The sequence below is a fragment of the Suricata suricatta genome, chromosome 12, assembly GCF_006229205.1.
Source record: "Suricata suricatta isolate VVHF042 chromosome 12, meerkat_22Aug2017_6uvM2_HiC, whole genome shotgun sequence".
NCBI classification, from domain to species: Eukaryota; Metazoa; Chordata; class Mammalia; order Carnivora; family Herpestidae; genus Suricata; species Suricata suricatta.
The window spans coordinates 57,777,791-57,796,113 of NC_043711.1; the positions used below are offsets into that span (position 1 = coordinate 57,777,791).

The following is an 18,323-nucleotide window of genomic DNA, read 5'->3' on the forward strand; positions in this document are numbered from 1 at the left end:
TGGCAGATATGGCCTGCAACCCTATCCTATCTGATAGATAATTTCTGGTCACTAGTGATGACCATATATCTACATTTCGGTAAAGTTATCTGACAGAGACAATTTGAGATTAATTTCAACATCTTTGTTCTGCTAAGAGTAGAAAGCAGTTGTTACTGCCCTTCTGGAGGTTAACAGACTGTTTAGATCCCTCAGCCCCTTAACATACCTGAAAACTATCCATTTATGAAGTACCCAAAAGCCTGGAAATGCAACGGTAAATGCAATCAAAGTGGACAAAACATCAGCAGACACTACCGAGCACTCCGTCTTTCAGGTAGAGCCATCAAAAAGGTCTCAAGGAATCCAAACTACAGCTTTCAAAAATGTACTGGTTCCAGTTCTAACACGGCTACTCGATTCTAGTAGGGTAAATATCACCCCCTTTGCACCCCATTGGCATTCCTGCTACCGACGTGACCTATCCCGTAACCGGAGACTCAGGGTACTAGACACGTGCACTCACCTATCACGTAACCGCAGACTCTGGGTACTAGACACACGCACTCACATCCCAATTTACGGTTAGCAAACCACCAGCGAAGTTTCGGAGTCGCAGACGGCTCCCCATATAATACTCACCCCCCCACCCCGTGTAAGCGAAAAAGCCACTGCGTCTCGGACTCCTTTCCAGACGCCACGTGGCACAGAAAACCTCCCCCGGGCGGTTATGATATTCACCTCACGCCAAGGGGGCAACACGGAAAAAAGAGATAAGCAGAAAGAGGGTACAAAGAAAGAAAACTGCGCCACTAATCTTCCACATGCAAACTATTCAGATAAACACTCGCCCGCTTACAAAGGGGCGCCTTGGTCCCTTCCAACAGACCCGCATTCCGGAGTCTCGCGGTATCTCGCTGTTTCAGACACGCCACTATTGAGACATCTCGCGGGAGTTCCAGGGGCTGCAAGAAAGGGTCAGGAGACCTCACAGCTCCGCCCACCTCTTCCATGTCCGCAGTCCCTCTTCACGCATGCGCGGGTGGCGGTGGCATAGGCCAATTGGCGCGGTACGCGAGCTGCTGGCGGAATGGTCCTGAACCAGGTACGGGCCGTTTTCTTTGATCTGGACAACACGCTCATCGACACGGCCGGGGCGAGTAGAAAAGGCATGTTGGAGGTAACGTCCCGACTCCCGCGGCCCTCCTCCAGGCTGGGTCAGCGCGCCCACTCCGTATCACGCGCTTTCCTATCCCCTTGGTGTCTTCCCACCCCCGACCTTTCCAGTGCCATCTCCGCCGACACCACGCCGGGGCCAGGTCATCCCGGAGGCACTGGCTTCTCGTCCTTTGAGGCAACCCCCCCGCCCCCCGCCCCGTGTCGGAAGGAGCGGGAAAGAAGGACAAGTGGGCAGGGGGTGATGGCTGGTGCTGGTGCCTTTACCTCACGCCCAGCCGCTTGGGTTACCTGCCCAGGTTCTGGAACGCTGGGTTCTTGAAGTTGTTTCCAGCTCTGTGGGACGCGGAAGGATGTAACTTAAATTGCCACGGTGGCAGAATTGCACACAAACATGAACGGTCATACCACACTGCGAGACACCTGGCTTTTTGCCAGGACAGGTTCGGACCAGCTAGGTGACTGCGCGCCAGCTTCTCCGCGGTTGATTTCCGGGAGGGTCGTACCCACACTGCGTGGTCTTCGATGGATCTTTGAGGAGACCCAGGAAGTTACACAACTGTCAGTGGCGAGGCTGGACTTAATTGACTCCAGAAAATTTTCTCCGCAGGAATTCACCTCCAGTCTTCCTGGTGTGGGTTGTGACCCTTAGATTTCTAAGGTGACACCCAGAATCCTTTCTTCACAGAGCATTTCTTTCATGAGTCATTGCTCAGCAGCATCCTCTTCATTCCATACCCGGAAATGCTGTGTCAGACCTTTCCCATACTCTTCAAGCCCCCTAATTCACCCCCGCTTTCTTTCTAACGCCTTCAGCTGTAAGGAGAAAACCAGGAGTGATCAGATGTGAAAAACCCACTTTCAAAAGCTAATCCTTCCAACCCTGAGTGTCCCAACCTCTTTAGTCTTCATTAGTTAGGTTTTGGCTCCTGGATCTTAATCCTCTTTGTTGGTGCATTCCACTCCTCCATATTCAGGTCTGTCACACACTTCAAAAAATTAAAAAGAATGCCTTCCTTGCACCCTACTTCCTTTACTAGATGTTACCTATCTCTCTTGAGGCCATGTTTTTCAAAAGAAATTTATATACATTATCCCACATTTTATTTATTCCTAAATCTCTTGACATATACTGTTTCTGTATTACTAATAAAATAGACTTGCCAGGTCATTAAGCACCAACCAAATTGCCAGAATCAGTGGACAGTTAAGTCTCTCTTAATGATTTTACTGAGGCATTCCACACTATTGACTCTCCTTTCTATTTTTTATACCCTTGACTTTGACCTCAGGGGCACCATTTTGTGCTGTATTGCCTCTGGTCTCTCCAGCTATACATATGTACAGTACTTATTTACTTATGTGTCCTTGGCAGGTCAAGCCCAGTATATTTCAGTTAAATTCTTGATTTAGGCCAAATCATGCTATAGACCAAGAGTTCATGCTTTAAAATCAGGCATTTGGTAAGTGAAGTAAGTCCAAGAAAGACATATATCATACGTTTTCACTCATATGTGGAATCTGAGAACCTTAATAAAAGACATAGCGGGAGGGGATAGGGAAAAAACAGTTTCAAACAGAGGGAGGCAAACAGTAAGAGACTCTTAAACACAGAGAACAGATTGAGGGTTGATGCAGGGGAGGGTAAAATAGGTGACAGTCATTGAAGAGGGCCCTTGTCAGGATGAGCACTGGGTGTTGTTTGTAAGCAATGAATGATGGGAATCTACTCCTGAAGCCAAGAGCACACCATATACACTGTATGTTAACTAACTGGACAATAAATTATATTTTAAAAAATAAATAAATTAGGCATTTGAGTTTGACTTAACAGCTCTCCCAATACCTAGCTGAAAGTGCCTAAACAAGTTTTGAAACCACTCTAAATCTTATTTTAAATCCTTATTTTAAAGTTTGAATAATGATATTAGTCCTCAATATCCTTACCAGGTTTAACTTAATGTGTGGAAGGTACATGGAAATGTTCACTTGATGAATTGTACCATCCACCTGTCACCAAAACTATTGCTGTGGTGGTGTCTCCAAGGTCACTGTGTCCAGTTCATCCTCCACATTCCTGCCACAGTGAAATTTCTGAACAAAAGTCAGATTGTATTTCTCCCTAGTCTTTATACTCTCCCTTATACCAGCACTGTATTTTGTTCAAGATATCTTATACTTACTGAAGGATATTAACAAGTTTTGTACTCAGATGTTTACAACTTAGTAGCTTCTTTAGAGGGATCAAACTGTCGTCATTCATTTGTTACGTGGTAAATATTGAATAAATAACAGATGGATGGATTGATGGATGGATAAAAATCCAGGTCTCCAGACTTGGTTCAGTCACCACTTCCTGTATAAACATTCTGTCAAATGGGCAGTTTGTGTGTGCTTTGACTATACAAGGAATGCTTTATCACATAAGAATACAACACCATCCATAAATTTTGGCCTATTAAGAAGTAATGTATCAGCTTCCATAAAGCTCCTTTCTATTTATGAAAGGAGAAGGGGAGGAAAGGTCTTAGCCATTGCCTTGGGCTTGGGGAGAAGGAGCAATATGCTGACTGTATAGATCAGCTTTTTTTTTTTTAATCTTCTGGGAAAGTTATTTCTTTCACCCTCTTCAGGCCTGTCAGTGTCACTACCCAAGAGGAAGCCATCCACAGAAAATTGGGGTTTCTCAGTGAACTGAGCAGAAAAGATATCTGCATGTGTGAGTTTATAAGTATGCAGAAAAATGGAGGGGAGAATGAATTATGATTTTAAATAGGTTGCTCATATAGGTCACATAGAATAAATGATACGTTTGAGGAAAGACTTGAACTAAAAATAGCACATGGGCTGCTGAATTGTTAGACTGTAATGCAGGCCATCATATTTGGGGAGCATGTATTTTTTTTATTGTATTAAAAAAATTTTTTTTGTTTATTGATTTACTTTGAGAGAGAGAGAGAGAGAGAAAAAATCCCAAGCATGCTCCTGACTGGGAGGGTTTGGGAGGGTCGAACCCATGAACTGTGAGATCATGACCTGAGCTGAAATCCAGAGTCAGAGGTTCAACTGACTGAGCCACTCAGGAGCCCTTTTGAGCATGTATTTTTAACTCAGTTTTATTTGGAATTCAGCCACTTCATATACTATAATAGTATATAGTAAAGTGTTATATGGTTTCCACTCTAGTCCTCAAAAAGTGTTTAAATCACAATCAGCTAAAAGCTAGTAGTTCTGATAGTAACTGTAATTCTAGGTCCAGAGAGCAGGAGTAGGATAGAGTCTCCTTTTTGTACTGGTTAAGATGAACCTTAAATAGAGTTTTGCAACTAAAAGTTTGAGCTTATCTTATGACAACAAATTGATCCCCTTCGCCTTTTACTGACTTAGGGCTCCTTTCTTCAGGCCCCTAGGTACCTAGTGGGCTTAACTGTATGCAGAATCCTTTTCAAACCTGCCTTACTCCTTGCACAAAAATGTCATCACACCTCCAAGTTAGAGATCATTTTACCCCACCCCCAATTCAGTCAAAACTCTCATTTTCTCAGTACAGGTATTAAGATTGTGTGTACTATGGGGCACCTCGGTGGCTCAGTCAGTTAAGAGTTCGACTTGAGCTCAGGTCCTGATCTCAAGATTCCTGAGTTCAAGCCCAACGTCGGGCTTTCAGCTGACAGCCCACAGCCTGGAACCTGCTTCAGATTCTGTGTGTCCCTCTCTCTCTGCCCCTCCCCTGCTCATGCTCTGTCTCTCTCTGTCCCAATAATAAATAAAACATTAAAAAAAATGTAAGATTGTGCATACTAGTAATAGAGTGTACTAATTCAACTTAGGTGTTTTTGTTTTTATTGAAATATGGTTGACACAATGTTACATTAGTTTCAGGTATACAATGTAGTGATTCAATAGGTCTTATTTCTTTTTAAATTAATATTAATGTATAAATGACTGATAAACTTTTCCACAAATGTGTTAATATTAAAATGCTACTTGTGATCCCAAGTGAATCTGTAATTACTTGCTGTGGGGAAAAAAGTGGAAAAGTTAATTCAAAGGATATACTGGAGAGAAGTTGCAAAACCTGCAAGTGGTATACTGTACCTTTAGAAGACTCTCCCCTTTAAAGTAAGCTAATTCTGCTTTTTAAGAGCCCTGAGAACATACTAAACGAATGGGTAATTGCAGTAACAGGAAATTGGATGTTATTGGGAGCTCTCAGTTTGCTATCTAAGCTCAAGAATTGTGGACTTCTAGGGGCCTATGTGTTTTTTTGTTTTTTTTTGTGTGTGTGTAGCAGTAGAGTTGATAAATCTTAGTGGCTTTCCATCATAGCTCAAGAGTAGGTCAACTGATGTTGTTAGAAAAGATGGTGACATTAGCGTAGAAGCTGAAGAAGCTTGGTTTGCTCATTGAAATTTAACTTTGCCTTCACCTAAATTCTTAGGATTGGTATATTTTTCTTGGACTAATAAGACTTTCTTAACTCTCGCATATTTTGATGAGCACAAATAGCCTGAACGATATTTCCTTTATTTTAAAAAATAGTTTATTTCTTAATTTACATCCAAGTTGGTTTGCATATAGTGCAACAGTGTTTTCAGGAGTAGATTCAATAATGCCCCTTACCCATTTAGCTGATCCCCCTCTTCACTCCTCCAGCAATCCTCTGTTTGCTCTCTATATTTAAAAGTCTCTTATGTTCTGTCCCCATCCCTGTGTATTATTTTTTCTTCCCTTACCTTATATTCATCTGTTTTGTATCTTAAAGTCCTGATATGAGTGAAATCATATGATAGTCTTTTTCTGACTTAATTAACTTAGCATAATACCCTCTAGTTCCATGCACATAGTTGAAAATGGTAAGATTTCATTCTCTCTGATTGCCAAGTAATACTCCATTGTATATATGCACCACTACTTCATCCATTCATCCATTGATGGACATTTGGGCTCTTTCCATACTTTGGCTATTGCAGATAGTGCTGCTATAAACATTGGGTGCCTATGCCCCTTCGAAACAGCATACCTGTATCCCTTGGATAAATACCTAGTAGTGCAATTGATGGGTCATAGGGTATTTACAAATTTTGGGGGAAATCTCCATACTGTTTTCCAGAATGGCAGCACCAGTTTGCATTCCCACCAGCAGTGCAAAAGAGATCCTCTCTCTCCACATCCTTGCCAACATCTGTTGTTGTCTGAGTTGTTAATGTTAGCCATTCTGACAGGCATGAAGTGGTATCTCATGGTTTTGATTTGTATTTCCCTAATGATGAGTGATGTTGAGCATTTCTTCATCTGTCGGTTGACCATCTGGATGTCGTCTTTGGAGAAGTGTCTATTCTGATCTTTTACCCATTTATTTCTTCACTGGATTATTTGTTTTTTGGGTGTTGAGTTTGATAAGTTCTTTATAGATTTTGAATACTAACCCTTTATCTGATATGTCGTTTGCAAATATCTTATTTTAGTTTTGACTTTTAGTTTTGGTAATTGTTTCCTTTTAGTTTTGGTGATTGTTTCCTTCACTGTGGAGAAGCTTTTTACTTTGATGAGGTCCCATAGTTCATTTTTGCTTTTGTTTCCCTTGCCTTCCGAGACATGTTGAGCAAGAAGTTCCTATGGCCGAGGTCAAAGAAGTTCTTGCCTGCTCTAGGATTTTGATGGCTTCCTGTCTTACATTTAGGTCATTCATCCATTTTGAGTTTATTTTTGTGTATGGTGTATTAAAGTGGTCCAGGTTTATTTTTCTGCATGTCACTGTCCAGATTTCCTAGCACCATTTGCTGAAAAGACTGTATTCCTCTGGATATTCTTTCCTCTTTTGTCAAAGATTAGTTGGCCATATGTTTGTGGGTCCATTGTGGGTCCTCTTCTGTTCCATTGATCTGAGTATCTGTTTTTCTGCCAGTATCATATACTGTCTTGATCATTACTTGTAATACAGCTTGAAGTCCAGAACTGTGATGCCTCAAGCCTAGGGTTTTTTTTTTTTTTTTTTGACATTGCTTTGGGTTTTGGGATGTTTTCTGGTTTCATAAAATTTTAGGATTGTTTGTTCTACCTCTGTGAAAAATGCTATTCTTTTCATAGAGATTGTATTGGATATGTAGATTGGTTTGGGTAGTATTGACTTTTTTTATAGTTTATTGTCAAGTTGGTTTCCATGTAACACTCAGTGCTCTTCCCCACAAGCGCCCTCCTCCATGACCATCACCCCCCTTCCTCTTTCCCCCTCCCCATTCAGCCCTCAGTTTGTTTTCAGTATTCAAGAATTTCTCATGATTTGCCTCCCTCCCTCTCCCTAACTCTTCCCCCCAACCCATCGCTATGTGCCTCTATTATGTTTCTCCTGTTAGACCTATGAGTGATAACATATGGTATCTGTCCTTCTCTGCCTGACTTATTTTGCTTAGCATGACACCCTCGAGGTCCATCCACGTAGCTATGAACGGCCATATTTCATTCTTTCTCATTGCCATGTAGTATTCTATTGTGTGTGTGTGTGTGTGTGTATATATATATATATACACACACCACATCTTCTTGATCCATTCATCCATCATGAGGCATTTAGGTTCTTTCCATGATTTGGCTATTGTTGAAAGTGCTGCTATAAACATTGGGGTACATGTGCCCCTATGCATCAGCATTTCTGTATCGCTGGGGTAGATCCCCAGCAGTGTATTGCTGGGTCATAGGGGAGTACTCTCAGTAGTTTTTTGAGGAACCTCCACACTGTTTTCCAGAGCTGCTGTACCGGTATACATTCCGACCAACAGTGTAGGAGGGTGCCCGTTTCTCCACACCCTCGCCAGCATCTGTAGTCTCTTGATGTGTTAATTTCAGGCACTCTGGTGTGAAGTGGTATCTCAGTGTGGTTTTGATTTGTATCTCCCTAATGATGAGTGACGCTAAGCATCTTTTCATGTGCCTGTAGGCCATCTGGATGTCCTCTTTGGAGAAGTGTCTGTTTATGTCTTCTGCCCATTTCTTCACTGGATTATTTGTTTTTTGGGTGTGGATTTTGGTGAGTTCCTTGTAGATTTTGGATTCTAGCCCTTTATCTGATATGTCATTTGCAACTACCTTTTCCCATTCTTTCAGTTACCTATTAGATTTGTTGATAGTATCCTGTAGAAGCTTTTAATCTTGCTGAGTTCCCAATAGTTCATTTTTGTTCTTGATTCCCTTGTCTTTGGGGATGTGTCAAATAGGAAATTGCTGTGGTTGAGGTCAAAGAGACTCTTTCCTGCTTTCTCCTCTAGGGTTTTGACGGTTTCCTGTCTCACATTCAAGTCCTTCATCCATTTTGAGTTTATTTTTGTGTATGGTGTAAGAAAGTGGTCTAGTTTCCTACTTCTCCACATTGCTGTCCAATTCTCCCAGCACCACCCGCTAAAGACGCACTCTTTTTTCCATCGGATACTCTTCCTTGCTTTGTCAAAAATTAATTGGCCGTACAATTGTGGGCCCAGTTCTGGGTTCTCTATTCTATTCCATTGGTCTATGTGTCTGTTTTTGTGCCAATACCATACTGTCTTGATGATGACAGCTTTGTAGTAGAGGCTAACGTCTGGGATTGTGATGTCTCCTGTTTTGTTTTTCTTCTTCAATATTACTTTGGTTATTCGGGGGTTTCTGTGGTTCCATGCGATTTTGAGGATAGCTTGTTCTAGCTTTGAGAAGAATTCTGGTGCAATATTGATAGGGATTGCATTGAATGTGTATATTGCTTGGGGTAATGACATTTTCACAATGTTTATTCTTCCGATCCATGAGAATGGGATGTTTTTCCATTTCTTGGTGTCTTCTTCAATCTCTTTCATAAGTTTTCTATACTTTTCATCATACAGGTCTTCTACATCCTTGGTTTGTTCACTCCTAGATATTTTATGGTTTTTCATGCAATTGTGAACAGGATCAGTTTCCTGATTTCTCTTTCTGCTGCCTCAGTATTGATGTATAGGAATGCAGCTGATTTCTGTACATAGATTTTGTATCCTGCAACTTTACTGAATTCATTGATCAGTTGTAGAAGGCTTCTGGTGGAGTCTGCTGGGTTTTCCATGTAGAGTATCATGCCATCTGCAAAAAGTGAAAGTTTGACTTCTTCTTTGCCAATTCTGATGCCTTTTATTTCCTTTTCTTGTCTGATTGCTGATGCTAGAACTTCCAGCATGATGTTAAACAACAGTGGTGAGAGTGGAAATCCTGTCGTGTTCCTGATCTCAGGAGGAAAACTCTCAGTTTTTCCCCATTGAGGATGATATTGGCTGTGGGCTTTTCATAAACTGCTTTTATAATGTTTAGGTAAGTTCCTTCTATTCTGACTTTCTCAAGGGTTTTTATTAAGAAAGGGTGCTGTATTTTGTCAAATGCTTTTTCTGCATCTATGGACAGGATTATATGGTTTTTATATTTTCTTTTGTTTACGTGATGTATCACATGGATGGATTTGCAAGTGTTGAACCAGCTCTGTAACCCATGAATGAATCCCACTTGATCATGATGGATAATTTTTTTATTTGCTGTTGAATTTGATTTGACAGTATCTTGTTGAGTATTTTTGCATCTGTATTCATTAAGGATATTATTGGTCTGTAGTTCTCTTTTTTTGGCTGGGTCTCTGTCTGGTTTGGGTATCAAGGTGATGCTGGCTTCGTAGAATGAGTTGGAAGTTTTCCTTTTATTCCAATTTTTTGGAATAGTTTGAGAAGAATGGGTATTACCTCTGCTTTAAATGTCTGGTAGAATTCCTCTGGGAAGCCATCTGGCCCTAGGCTCTTATTCATTGTGAGATTTTTGATAACAGATTCGATTTCTTCACTGGTTATTGGTCTATTCATGCTTTCCATCTCTTCCCGTTTGAATTTTGGTAGTGCATGTGCATTTAGGAATTTTTCCATTTCTTCTGTGTTGTCCAGTTTGTTGGCGTATAATTTTTCATAGTAATCTCTAATGATTGCTTGTATTTCTAAGGGATTGTTTGTTTGTAATAGATCCTTTTTCATTCATGATTTTGTCTATCTGGGTGCTCTCTCTTTTCTTTCTAAGGAGCCTGGCTAGAGGTTTATCATTTTGTTTATTTTTTCAAAGAACCAACTCTTGGTTTCATTGCTCTGCTCGACTGTTTGTTTGGATTTTTTGTTGTTTATTTCTGCCCTGATCTTTATTTCTTTTCTTCTGCTGGTTTGGGGTGCTCTTGCTGCTCTCCTTCTAGTTTCAGTAGGTGCTTCGTTAGATTTTGAATTTGCACTTTTTCTCATTTGTTGAAATAGGCCTCGATTGCAATAAACTTTCCTCTTATCACTGCCTTTGCTGCATCTCAGATTTTGGATTATTGTATTTTCGTTTTCATTTGTTTCCATATATTTTTGAATTTCTTCTCTAATTGCCTAATTAGCCGAATCATTCTTTAGTAGGGTGGTTTTTAACCTCCACATTTTTGGAGGTTTTCCAGACTTTTTCCTGTGTTTAATTACAAGTTTCATAACATTGTGATATGGAAGTGTGCATGATATGATCACTATTCATTTATACTTATGGAGGGCTGCTTTATGCCCCATTATGTGATCTATCTTGGAGAATGTGCCATGTGCACTCGAAAAGAAGGTGACTTTCCTAACTTCAGGATGCTGAGTTCTAAATATATTATCAATTCCATCTGTTCCAATGTGTCATTTAGGTCCATTGTTTCCTTAGTGATTTTCTGTCTGGTTGATCTATCCATTGCTATCTGTGGAGAATTAAAGTTCCCTGCAGTTAGCACATTCGTATCAGTAAGATTGTTTCTGTATGTGATTAATTGTTTTATATATTTGGGCGCTTCCGAATTTGGTGCATAGATGTTTATAATTGTTATCTCTTCCTGATGGAGAGACCCTGTAATTATTATATAATGTCCTTCTTCATCTCTTGTTACCACCTTTACTTTAAAGTCCAGTTTGTCTGATATAAGTATGGCTACTCCAGCTTTCTTTTGGCTTCCAGTCGCATGATAGATATATCTCCATCCCTTTACCTTCAACCTGAAGATATATTTAGGTCTAAAATGAGTCTCTTATAGACAGCAAATAGATGGGTTTTGTTTTTTTATCCATTCTGCTACCCTGTGTCGTTTGGTTGGAGCATTCAGTCCATTTACATTCAGTGTTATTATTGAAAAACGTGGTTTTAGATTCATTGTGTTCTCCGTAGAATTCATGTTTATAGTGGTGTCTCTGGCACCTTGTCTTCTTTGCAACTTTTCCCTTATAGAGCCCCTCTTAGGATTTCTTGTAGGGCTGGTTTGGTGGACATGAATTCTCTCAATTTTTGTTTATTTGTTTATCTCTCCTTCCGTTTTGAATGATAGGCTTGTTGGATAAAGGATTCTTGGCTGCATTTTTTTCAGTTCATCACTTTGAAGATTTCCTACCATTCCTTTCTGGCCTGCCAAATTTCAGTAGATAGGTCTGTTACCACTCTGACAGGTTTCCCTTTGTATGTTAGGGCCCTTTTATCCCTAGCTGCTTTCAGAATTCTCTTTTTGTTTTTATATTTTGCCAGTTTCACCAGGATATGTCATGCCAAAGGTCGATTCAAATTACGTCTTAAGGGGGTTTTTTTGTGCCTCTTGAATTCTAATGTCTACTTCTTTCCCCAGTTTTGGGAAGTCTCAGTTATCATTTGGTCTAGTATCCCTTCAGGACCTCTCTCTCTTTCTTCCTCTCACGAATTCCTGTGATTCGGATGTTGTTCAGTTTGATTGTATCACTCAGGTCTCGAATTCTCCTTTCCTGCTCCTGGATCAATTTCTCTCTTTTTGGCTTCCTCTTTTGCCGTAACTATGTCTTCTAATTCACCTTTTCTTCTCTCTGCCTCTTCAGTCCTTGAGGTGGCTGCCCCCATTTTACTATTCACCTCATTGATAGCCTGTTTTAACTCATCCCACCTATTTTCAAGGTCTCTAGTCATTGTCTCAGTTGCTTCTCTGATGCTTTTTCAACCCCAGCTATTCATTTTATGACAAGTTTTTAAAATTATTGTTCAGTTGTATTGTTTAGATCAGTTTTGAACAGTTCTGTGCCTGTGACTTCTTCCTGGAGATTTTTCAGGGGAGAGTTCTTTCGTTTTGTCATTTTGGCTAGTTTTCTGTCTCTTGCCAGTTTTAGGAAGTTGGTTGTACACTGTACCTGTTAGTATTGCTCTGTTAAAGGAGGCTTATTGCCTGTCCAGGTCCTGTCGTTTCAGGCAATATTCTTTTAATGGTGTCTCTCAGTTTCTTCTGTTGTGCCTTTGATTATTTTATTTCCCTACTCAGTGATATTTGAGACTCACCATCATGCATACTTTGGCTTGTTTCTTGGGGTAGCCCTGAGAAGGCAAACAGACAGACAAACACAGAGGGAACAGAAGCACGCAAACACACAGACAAATCAAACAAACAAATTAAAAGGGGGAAAGGAAGAAGAGAAGATGGAGAGGAAAGAGAAGGAAAGAAGAGAAGAAAAAATAAAGGTAGGCAGAGGCAAGAAAGGACAAGGGACAGTCTAAAAGTATAACCAGTGGAGGGTAGAGATAAGGATGAGATAAGGGAGAATATATCTGGATGGCAAGAGGGGGGAAAAAAGAGGGAGATAGGGAAAAGGAAAATAAGGAGTAAAAATTGAAAATGTTTTATAGTCAAAAAGTAATAATAATAAAAAATAAGTCCAAAAAGAAAGCAGCAGCTGCCCCTTGTGGATAGGTGTGGTTTGGTATAGGTAGGTCTCGGGAACTGCTTTCGGAGGCCCTGCTTTAGTGGTTGCGGAGGATGAGTATTGGAGCCTGAAGCTCCGCTGGAACTAAGTGCTGCAGGCCACTCTAATGAGTCCAATCTCCTTGTGCCACAGCTGAGCCAAGCTGTATTTTCCAGGCCCACCTCATTTCAAAATCCTAGTCCCTGCACTTTTATGCTACCACAGATGAGATGTACTTGCTTTGCTGGCTGGCTCCTTAGCTGGAATCTCGTAGGGACAGGATGCAGTTTCTCTTGGCGCCAGCAGGGATTTGCACTGCCACTGCTAGAGGCAAAGTGTGCGCCCCCACAGATGTCACTGCCAATTCCCAGCCCCCAACCAGGATCGAGTACGGGGAGGGAGCAGTTTCTCTTGGTGCCAGCAGGGATTTGCACTGCAGGAGGCTACTTGTGGGCCCCCACAGACGCTGCCACCAACTCCCACTGGGGATTGCATAGGGGGAGGGAGCAGTTTTTCCTGGTGCCAGCCAGGAATCGCGCTGCCACTGCCTGAGGCTCTGGGCACTCCTGGAAATGAGGTGTGCACTCCCGCAGCCAAAGCGCTCGCCACCGCCTCCACTGCCAACTCCTTGCTTGGATCGCGTAGGGGTGGGGCCTGTTTTTTCCCTTGTTGGCACCTGGGATTTAGGATTTGCACGGCCAATGCCGGAGGCGAGATTCACTCTGGAAATGAGGTGTGTGCTCCTGCTACAGCAGCCAAGGCTGAAGAGCTCGTCGCCGGGGCTGCCACTGCCCCAGCCGCCGACTCCCTGCGGGATCGCATAGGGGTAGAGGCTGTTCTTTACCTTGTGTCACCCGGGTTTGGGATTTGGGCTGCCCAGCAGTTATATATGGACTGAGAATTTTTCTCTCCGTGCAAGGTTAAACTTTCTTTATCTCTTCTCTAGAGACAGTACTATCCATGTATTCAGTTTCTCTTCTCTTTTCTTTGTCTCTCAGGGGCTCTGCATGGTTTGCCTGTGTTGGGCTGGAGCTCCAACCTTCCCTGCCATTCTTGTCTTGGCCCTTTTTCCAATCTCCCCTGTTTGCACTCACTCAGGCATCTTTGAGGTTACCTCTTTCCGGAGTCTGTATTTTCTCCTTCTGCTCTTGTAGATGAGAGTAATGCCCTTCTCAGTTCTATAGATGGGGCGTATGAAGTTTATAGAGCTCCCTTCCTCCCTGCCATCTTGACTCCTATTTGGGAATATTTTTATCTCTTCTTCTATTTGAGAAATAGCTTTGCTGGATAAAGAATTCTTTGCTGCATATTTTCCTGATTCAGCGCATTGAATATATCCTGCCACTCCATTGTGGCCTGCCATGTTTCTGTGGAGAGGTCTGCTGCAAACCTGATCTGTCTTCCCTTTTAGGTTAGGTATTTTTCCCCCTTATTGATTTCATGATTCTTTCCTTGCCTCAGTATTTTGTGAAGTTGAGTGTGATATGCTTTGTTGATGGTCGGTTTTTGTTGAATCTAATGGGAGTCCTTTGTGTTTCCTGGATTTTGATATCTGTGTCTTTCCCCAGGTTAGGAAAGTTTTTCACCTTGATTTGCTCACATAATCCTTCTACCCCTTTTTCTCTCTCTTCATCTTCTGGGACGCCTGTGACTCTGATGTTTTACCTTTCTATTGAGTCACTGATTTCTCTAATTCTTAAGTCGTGCTCTTTTGCTTCATCTCCCTCTTTTTTTATGCTCCATTATTCTCCATGGGTTTGTCCATTATATCATTGATTCACTGCTCTTCTTCATCCATCCTTGCCACCATGGTATCCATTCAAGAGTGCAGCTCAGTTATAGCATTTTTAATTCATCATGACTAGCTTTTACTTCTTTTATCTATGCAGAAAAGGATTCTAATCTGTTTTCAACCATAGCAAATATACTATTATCATAATTCTAAATCCTGGTTCAGACATCTTGCTTGGATCTGTGTTGATAAAGTCCCTGGCTGTCATTTCTTCCTGTTTTTTTTTTTCTTTTGGGGTGAATTCCTTTGTTTCATCATTTTGAAGAAAGAAAAGGAATTAATTTGGTTCAAAAATTAAAATTAAAAAATTAAGAACAACAAACACACACACAAAATCAAATATATGATGCTAGATCCTAGGTATGTTTTGGTCTTGTTGTTGATAGGAGCTTGATAGATTACAGAAGGGAAAGATAAGAAAAGAAAAAAAAGGAAAACGTTTGAAAATTTGGAAATTGAATACAGTGAAATAGAAATAATTGAAATGATGGAAGTAAAATAGAATTTGCAAATTTTTCACAAAGTAAAAAGTATAAAAGAAAAACGTTAAAGAGAACTATTTTAATAAAAATGGAATATAAAAATAACTTTTTCTGTATTCAAGAATAAGAAAAGAAAGAGAAAAAAAAACTGAATAAATGGACCAGTGAACAGGCTGGAAAGTGATTGAAATTACATCGATTTCCCCTTGAAGTCAAACTATAAAGCATTGTATAGTCTACAAACTAAGCAGGAGGAGGGACTTGTGGTGTTCCTGAATAACAAGGTTGGCCCAGTTGGGTAGGCTTTACTCTAACAGCTCCGTTCTCCACTGTATGGTGCTATAGAGAAGGGGTGGATTGTTGTGGCACATGTAGTTGTGTATGCACCTGCAAGTGAGGGGTCAAAATGGCGTCACCCAGCTCTAGTATCAGATCTCCATTTTCCCAGATCAGCAATCGCACACGCCTCCTTTGTCTCCAGTTTATGTCCACTTACCGCTTTTACAGTGTCAATGACCAAGCCATGAGGTTGCCAGGTGGCACCTCCATCCTGAGTTTTATCTTAGATGTAGCTGTTTCCCAACCCCTCACTTCTGAAGGACTGCAGATTTGACCCATTCTGACCTTTGGGGAGAGGGTCTCGCCAAGCAATGGCTGGGTGACCACCCGACCCAGGAATGTTCACAGGCTCATGCTTCTGCTGATGCCCAGAGACTATGGCTGAGTACCAACCCCTTCCAGAAAAAGTTCTGCAATCATGTAGCAGCAGCGTTTCAAAGATTATGGTAAATTACAACATACATCTGGCACCAGGCTTCCCACTTTAATGTCCTTGTTCCAGCACCAGTGAATGTGGTTGTTTTCTCCAGGACCCACTAGTACCTTTGCTTGTGGGGTGACTGCACTGCCTCTACCAAATGTACTCCCAGCAGACGAACCACCTCTTCCCATGAGGCCCAAACACCTCTTGGATCTCGCTATCTATCCCTGGGGATTCGCCCTTCCCCCCAGAGCACCACCAGGTATCAAGCTGCAGATTTCAGATTGTGCTCACCCTGTTTATAGTCTTAATGGAATTTAAACCCTCTCCTTTCTTGTTTCTCCCTTTTTTGTTCAGTCCCTTGCATACTTTCTTTTCTCTCTGGCTGCTTTTGGGTGTGTGGGTTGCTTTTCCCTTACTCTACCCCATCTCCAATCTCTTCCACAAGCAAAAACAACTCCCTGCTCTCCGTGGCTTCTCTCTCCCCCAGTTCACGTCTCTGCACCATGTACCTGGTGAGTTCTGTGGTTCAGGATGTGCAGATTGTTGTGTTAATCCTCAAATTCGTTTTCTAGGTGTGCAGGATGGATTAGTGTTGATCTGGCTATATTTCATGGACAAGAGATGGCAAAAAAAACCTTCCATGCTGTTCCGCCATCTTGGCCCCAGCCCCATTTCCTTGACTTTTGATGTGGATCTTGTACTCTGAATGAAGAAGAATGTATCTATTAATCTCTTTTCTCTTTTCAGTAGGTGAATTGTGAATTCAGTCTTATGTATAGCATACCTCTTGATCTCTATATAGTTTAGGGTAACACATTTAAACTTGTTTGACCACTTTGCTTCAATAGCAAATAATTTTTAGTCACAGTTGTGTGCATTGCACTCATCATTCAAAGATCCAAAAATGTCTTGACAGTGTCATCTTTCCCCAGATGTCCCAAAGACAGGGATTTCAGATGCAGGTAATCCATTTGGGAGGTGATCCTTGGAAGCGCTGTAAGAGAGTGGTGGAATTATACAAGGAAGGGAAGGAATCTAATAAATGAGTAGGTTACTGGTGTGAACAGTTGAGGAACTCTGGGAGAGAGCATGTTTCAGTTGTCCCTCCCAAGGGACAAGAAACCTGGGATGTTTATCTATTAATTTCTACCCTTCATTGGTCGAGGCCTTTTCCCAGGGTAAATTTCAGCCCCAGCCTATGTGCATGGGTGCTCCTGTGGTCAAATAAAGCCCTTAGAGAAGTCCACCTAATTACAGTATGAAGGTATAGACATTATGGGAACAGTGTATACCAAAGGGTTTTGGGTAGTCTCTGCCCCAGCTTGGGATTGAAGACCCTTTACAAACCAGTTGCAACAGCTTCTCCAGTCCTGTATCTTAGGATCCTCCCTCACATGCCTTGCATTTCATCTTGAACTCCGCTTCTCACCTTTCCCAGTTCTCAAAATTCCAAGTTTTGTGTCTTTGTTCATGCTCTTCTTTCTGTCTAGAATGATTTTATCATCCTCCCATACCTACCTTACAGGCTTGGTAACACCTTAGTTTAAATATTGTCTTCTCTACCATGCCTTACCCAATAACCCTGTGGAATGAGTTGCTTCTTGAATTTTATTTCCACTGTTGTTTACATAACTGTTAATGGCACTCAACCTACCATTGCATACCTGCCTATTTTCCCCAACCAGATCATGCCATAAGGACAATAGACCCAGTTTCCACTGCCTGATACAGTAGTGTAATGGCAAGCATGTGTGCTTTGGAAGTAGGCAAGTGTGGATTTAAATCCTAACTTGGGCAAGTCACTTAACAGTTCTGAACTTCCATTTCTTCATTTCAAAAACGCTTGCAGAGTTGTGGAAAAAGTTAGAAATGATGTATGTGAGTGTTGGGTCTCGGTGAATGTTAGAAAACAGGCCAAATGGAAAAGAATATAATGTAATGTAATAAAAAACTAAGATAAAAGGCTGTGGGAACATGAGAGAGAGCATGTAATTCTAATGGGGGATTCAGAACCAAGCGTGACAGAGGATGACTCAGAACTCATTGAAGTTTTTTATCTGTAAAACTAGGTTTGGACGAAGCACGGGGTCATTAAATGGCTGAAATCATAGAACATGCTTGATTAAAACTGAATATATGTTTCTAAAAGAACAGAATTAGGTCCCATTTTATATGGCGGTGAATTCAGGCCTTCAAAACGTACAATGGACATAGATAAAAGGTTGGATGAACCAGCATTATTTTTGGAAAGAGCATAAATAATGGTTGTGAAGAGCTTAAAATGTTTTTACTAAATATAAATATATAAGTTTTCTTTCTATTTCTTCACAATCAGGATGAATGAAAGATGGTGGACTGTCAAATGAAGGGTTGTTATGAGCTATTTATGAAGACCCTTAGAACAGAAATTG

General features: G+C 41.3%; 1 protein-coding gene across 1 annotated transcript in view; it reads left to right on the top strand.

The window, feature by feature from the left end:
- Positions 1–1,032: 1,032 nt before the first annotated feature.
- NANP (N-acetylneuraminic acid phosphatase) overlaps positions 1,033–18,323 on the top strand; it is a 19,548-nt gene continuing 2,257 nt past the window's right edge. The window contains exons 1-3 of the mRNA XM_029917907.1: positions 1,033–1,454; positions 1,599–1,787; positions 13,247–13,733. Of these exons, the coding sequence (XP_029773767.1) occupies positions 1,070–1,454; positions 1,599–1,787; positions 13,247–13,733 (1,061 nt within the window). The 5' untranslated portion in view covers positions 1,033–1,069. The remainder of the gene's footprint in view (positions 1,455–1,598; positions 1,788–13,246; positions 13,734–18,323) is intronic.